Source organism: Nematolebias whitei, chromosome 20 (assembly GCF_014905685.2).
Source record: "Nematolebias whitei isolate Nwh7 chromosome 20, NemWhi1, whole genome shotgun sequence".
NCBI lineage: Eukaryota > Metazoa > Chordata > Actinopteri > Cyprinodontiformes > Rivulidae > Nematolebias > Nematolebias whitei.
The window spans coordinates 39,191,244-39,195,879 of NC_056517.1; the positions used below are offsets into that span (position 1 = coordinate 39,191,244).

Below are 4,636 nucleotides of genomic sequence, written 5' to 3' on the forward strand. Positions count from 1 at the left end.
ATAATCTAAACAATTATATCTTAAAATAATCTAAACAATTATATCTTAAAATCATCTAAACTTGTGAGTTTCAAAGAAAGATGTACAGTAGTCCCTCGTTTATCGCAGGGGACCCTGAAGCCCCATGATAACTGAAAAACAGCGAAGTAGGAATAGTAGTACAAGTTTATTTTAGTATTATATATATAAAGTTGTTTTAAACCCTTCCCACACTCTTGCAATATTCTGAACAATGTTTCTAAACTCTAAACGCTCTAAGAGACAGAATGTCATGAACTCAGCTCTAGGCCACGCCCACTTTCCTGCTGCAGAGCGGCGCAGAGGACGGAGGAGGAGCTGCGGCAGGAAGTTTCTCCTGCAGTGTGGGCTGCACAAAGGTACAGCAGGTACCAAATTATTTAATTCCATGCCGATCTTGCGGCTCAACCATCAATCAGCCAATTTGTGTTCCATGTCCACTCTTATTTTGAAAAACCACGACAGAGCGAGTGTGTGATAAACGAACCGTGAAGCAGCGAGGGACTGCTGCACCTGCAGAGGAACATAAACGTTACTTTGTGCCGCTGCTGTTTTAACACGACACACGAAGGGCCGAGCAGCGAGTCAGAGCAAGCCCCAGGTGACTGTTTTTAGAAACGGTACATCTTGGCATTTTCACGTTGGTTTCACCTTTAAGCCTGGGGGGGGGGGGGGGATACATCGAACCAACACTCACAGCTCTCCTCCAGCCAGAAACTGGATTAACATGTTCTGAATGTCTGAAAAGAGCAAGCGGGGGGATACGTAACGGTGCTATGAGCCTCTTCTCCTGCCTGTGTTTTATGCTTAGAACCGGGTCGAGTTCTGAGTTTTTCTCTGGGACCCACAAAGAACAGTCCTTTTCTCAAGGACTGCTCGATCTGCAGCGAGAAAAGGAACAGTGTGAAGTTAGATAAAAATAATGACTAAAATGTGTTAAATAAAGAGGATCTTACAGTCAACATGCAGTTATTTGTCTGATAAGATGTTGCCACAGCAACAAATCGCAGCTCGTTCCCCTTTGATCTGTAGATATCTGCACTTTTTAAAAATCATCTTAAATAAACAGGAGTGAAAACGAAGCAGTGCTTTGATGGGTTGGCCCCAAAGAGAACTGAAAGCCACACACCTTCAACAACAGAGCACCAGAGCAAGCGCAGGCCAAGTTGTCAAAACTTGGTTGTGGTTTGGAAGTTGAATCCAGCGTCGACCGAAGCGCCAAAACGAAACGAGCGAAGGAAACTCGAGGAAAAGAAAACTCCTCTCTTGACCTTTATTTGTTCGGCTCTCTGTTTCTTCACCTGCTTCCCTTCCAGTTCCTTCAGGCTCTGAAAGGTTGCTTGGAAACGAAGCAGCTTTGAAGACAAGGAGCGGTCGGTGTGCGAGCACCAGATAATTACCCAAGCTCCAGCCTGTCCCGCTCATCCTCTAATTGGCTGTCGTATGTCCGGACAGAAAACACGGGAACGAGGAGCAGACTTAAAGTCACGACCAAAGTAAAGATCCTCACAGCAAGCTCCCCAGCTCACAGCATGGTGTACATAAGAACTCACTGTGTGCGTACTTGTACACACGTTAAGCAGGTATCAGTCAGTGTGTGGGGTTTGTGTTATTTACCTCTCCTCTCGGTTCTGGCCCACGCACACCCGCCCCCCGTAGCGAGGAGTCGGGTTGCTGCAGGAGCGCTGACGCACCTGGAAACCAATTCCACAGCTGGTGCTGCAGGGGGACCAGGACGTCCAGGGAGTCCACGCCCCGTTTCTATGGCGACACACAACGCAACATACAGACTGAAAACTCTGAACAAAACTCTTAAACACAGAACTCGTTTCTGATGATTCGCCGTTTCCTCACAAAGATGGAGGATTTCACCAAAGCTGCTGTTAAATAAGAAACGAGTCCTAAACTGAGCCGTCATGGCTGACGCTCAGAAGAGAACCGCTCGCGTGGGTTCACAGGAACAGAACAGGATAAGTGTTTCATAAGAGATCGAGGAAACCGGAGAGTGTTGCACAAGTTTCAGCAGAATCCGTCTGCAAACTGTAAAGATAAAGAAGTCACGGTGGTTACGTGTTTCTCTGATTCATCCAGGCAGGACTTGGCAAACACAACTGAACAAATTCACAGACAAACCATAAAGTTTGGAAAACTAAACTTTTAAACTGAAAATGAGAATTTGTTTCAGAATAATTACTTTTACTGAAATCCCTGAACGTCTCGCAGCTTAAACAGGACACGTTCTGGATGTTTTATTTATTATTCAGACATATTTCTCATAAAACTCTTATCTTTAAACCGTTTCCTGTTATTCTCTACAAAATCAAACGTGTACGAGTTTAGTTGAGCACGCAGGAGCTTCAACTGTGAGCGATGAAGAAAAACTTCCTCGCCGCCACCAATCAGCACCTGTCGGCTCCAAAGAACTGACGGTGGAAACATGAAACAGTTGCACAGCTGATCCGAGAGCGTGCGTGTGAGCGTGCACGAAATTAATCACCTAAATTTGTGCATCGACGCGTCTCTACTTTATTTAGACCGAGGCCTTTACAGAAAACTTCAGGAGTGAAGGTCAAACTTTCCTCCAAGGCCAGATGTTTAAAAGACGCCATGCAGTATCGAGAGGTCGTGTGAGGTCACTCAGAAGTAGAAGTTAAAGATGACCCTCAGCTACTACCACACCAAACTGTAGCTAAATATCTTTTAAAATGATTTATAATCACTTTATGAAGCTAAAGTTGAGATCATGTGGAGTTAAAGGGGTACGCACCGTGATTACGTTCTGAAAGTTTCTTTTATCTGTCCAATGTTTCACGAGATATTTTACTAACACAAAGATGGTGTTGACACCAACAGTCAATGCTAAAGTTTTAGGCACAACAACGCACGTTGTGTACGTCTCAGATGTGTACTGAGGATGACTTCCTGATCAGTTCCCCGTGGCGTCCATCTTGAATTATACCGACTACAACGTTAACGAACTGTTGATGTTATTTTCTTAGAGCTTCACTAAAATCTGTCCAGTGATTCACAGGACGTTCTTACTGATGGCTACAGCTAACAGCTAGCTCTATGCTCATTTCCAGTTTGGCTGATTTAAAGCCCCTTATGTGTTGAAGTTCACCTTGGACGTGTTCGTATACCTGGAGCAGTTGGCCACTTCAACGCTGATCCCGTAGCACGACTGGCCACCGCACTGAGGGGCGGGGCTATCGCAGGCCCGGGTTCGACACAGACAGGAGCCTGCGCTGTCGCCGTCAGTGTGGCTGCAGGTGGACCAGCCGGACCAGGGACCGAAACCTCCATCCACTGTAACGTTTCGGACCTGCGAGGGACAAACAGAACAACAACAGAGAAACATTTGTAAGTAATGGCTGTTGCAGAAAAATATTAAATGAAATAACTGATCGTGGCAGCAGCAAGGCTCTCAGGAACGTGTTGCTCTGGGAGACGCAGCCCACGAGCACAGATGGAAACAGAAAAATCAATTTCTCTCAAATAGATACAAAAATAACCACATTACTTCGCTCGCCGCGTGCCAGAAATTGGACAGTTATGAGCCATAAACTCGAGACAGTGCACACAGAAATGTTGCCGTTGTAATGAAATTCCAAAATGAGGAAAGTGTTTCAGGACAGACTCGTTTAGACGACGTAAAGAAACCAGAGCTGAACAGAAGCAAAGAGCTCAGATTTAAGAACATGAGCCGAAAGCTCGACGAAGCTCCAACGAGAGCCTGAAGGCAGCAGACATGTCAGTGCTGCGTTCAGGGTCGTTTAAAAACAGGAAAAAACACTTTCACACCCGGAGACGAGAGAGAGAGAGATCCTCATCTGCTCCGGCAGAACGACGTCTGGCCTGCACTCTGATCAATAACTGAACTCTGATCAATACCTGAACTCTGATCGATAACTGAACTCTGATCAATAACTGAACTCTGATTGATAACTGAACGCTGATTGATAACTGAACTCTGATCGATAACTGAACTTTTATATTGATAACTGAACACTGATCGATAACGGAACGCTGATCAATAACTGAACACTGACTGATAACTGAACACTGAGTGATAACTGAACTCTTATGTTGATAACTGAACTCTGATTGATAACTGAACTCTGATCGATAACTGAACTCTGATCAATAACTGAGCTCTGATCAATAACTGAGCTCTGCCTCAGGTCTAAATGAGAAATGCTCAGATGAGAGACGACATCTGAACAACAGACTAAAGAGATAAACAACGAGTCGTTGCAAACATCATTCACACTGAAGTGGTTTGTTTGTGTCGTCTTGTCTGCTGAATTGATCCCAAACCAATCAATAAAATGTAGTTTTCAATAATTAGTTCATGCTCTCTGTCAATAAAATGTAGTTTTCAATAATTAGTTCATGCTCTCTGTCAATAGAATGTAGTTTTCAATAATTAGTTCACGCTCTCTGTCAATAGATTGTAGTTTTCAATAATTAGTTCATGCTCTCTGTCAATAGATTGTAGTTTTCAATAATTCATGCTCTCTGTCAATAGAATGTAGTTTTCAATAATTAGTTCATGCTCTCTGTCAATAGATTGTAGTTTTCAATAATTAGTTCATGCTCTCTGTCAATAGAATGTAGT

General features: G+C 43.9%; 1 protein-coding gene across 1 annotated transcript in view; it reads right to left on the bottom strand.

The window, feature by feature from the left end:
- The window catches only part of sema5a (sema domain, seven thrombospondin repeats (type 1 and type 1-like), transmembrane domain (TM) and short cytoplasmic domain, (semaphorin) 5A), a gene marked incomplete in the record, with an annotated part of 172,932 nt that overhangs the window by 49,872 nt on the left and 118,424 nt on the right, over positions 1-4,636 (bottom strand). The window contains 2 exon segments of the mRNA XM_037694274.1: positions 1,636-1,779; positions 3,159-3,340. Coding sequence (XP_037550202.1) covers positions 1,636-1,779; positions 3,159-3,340 — 326 coding nt within the window.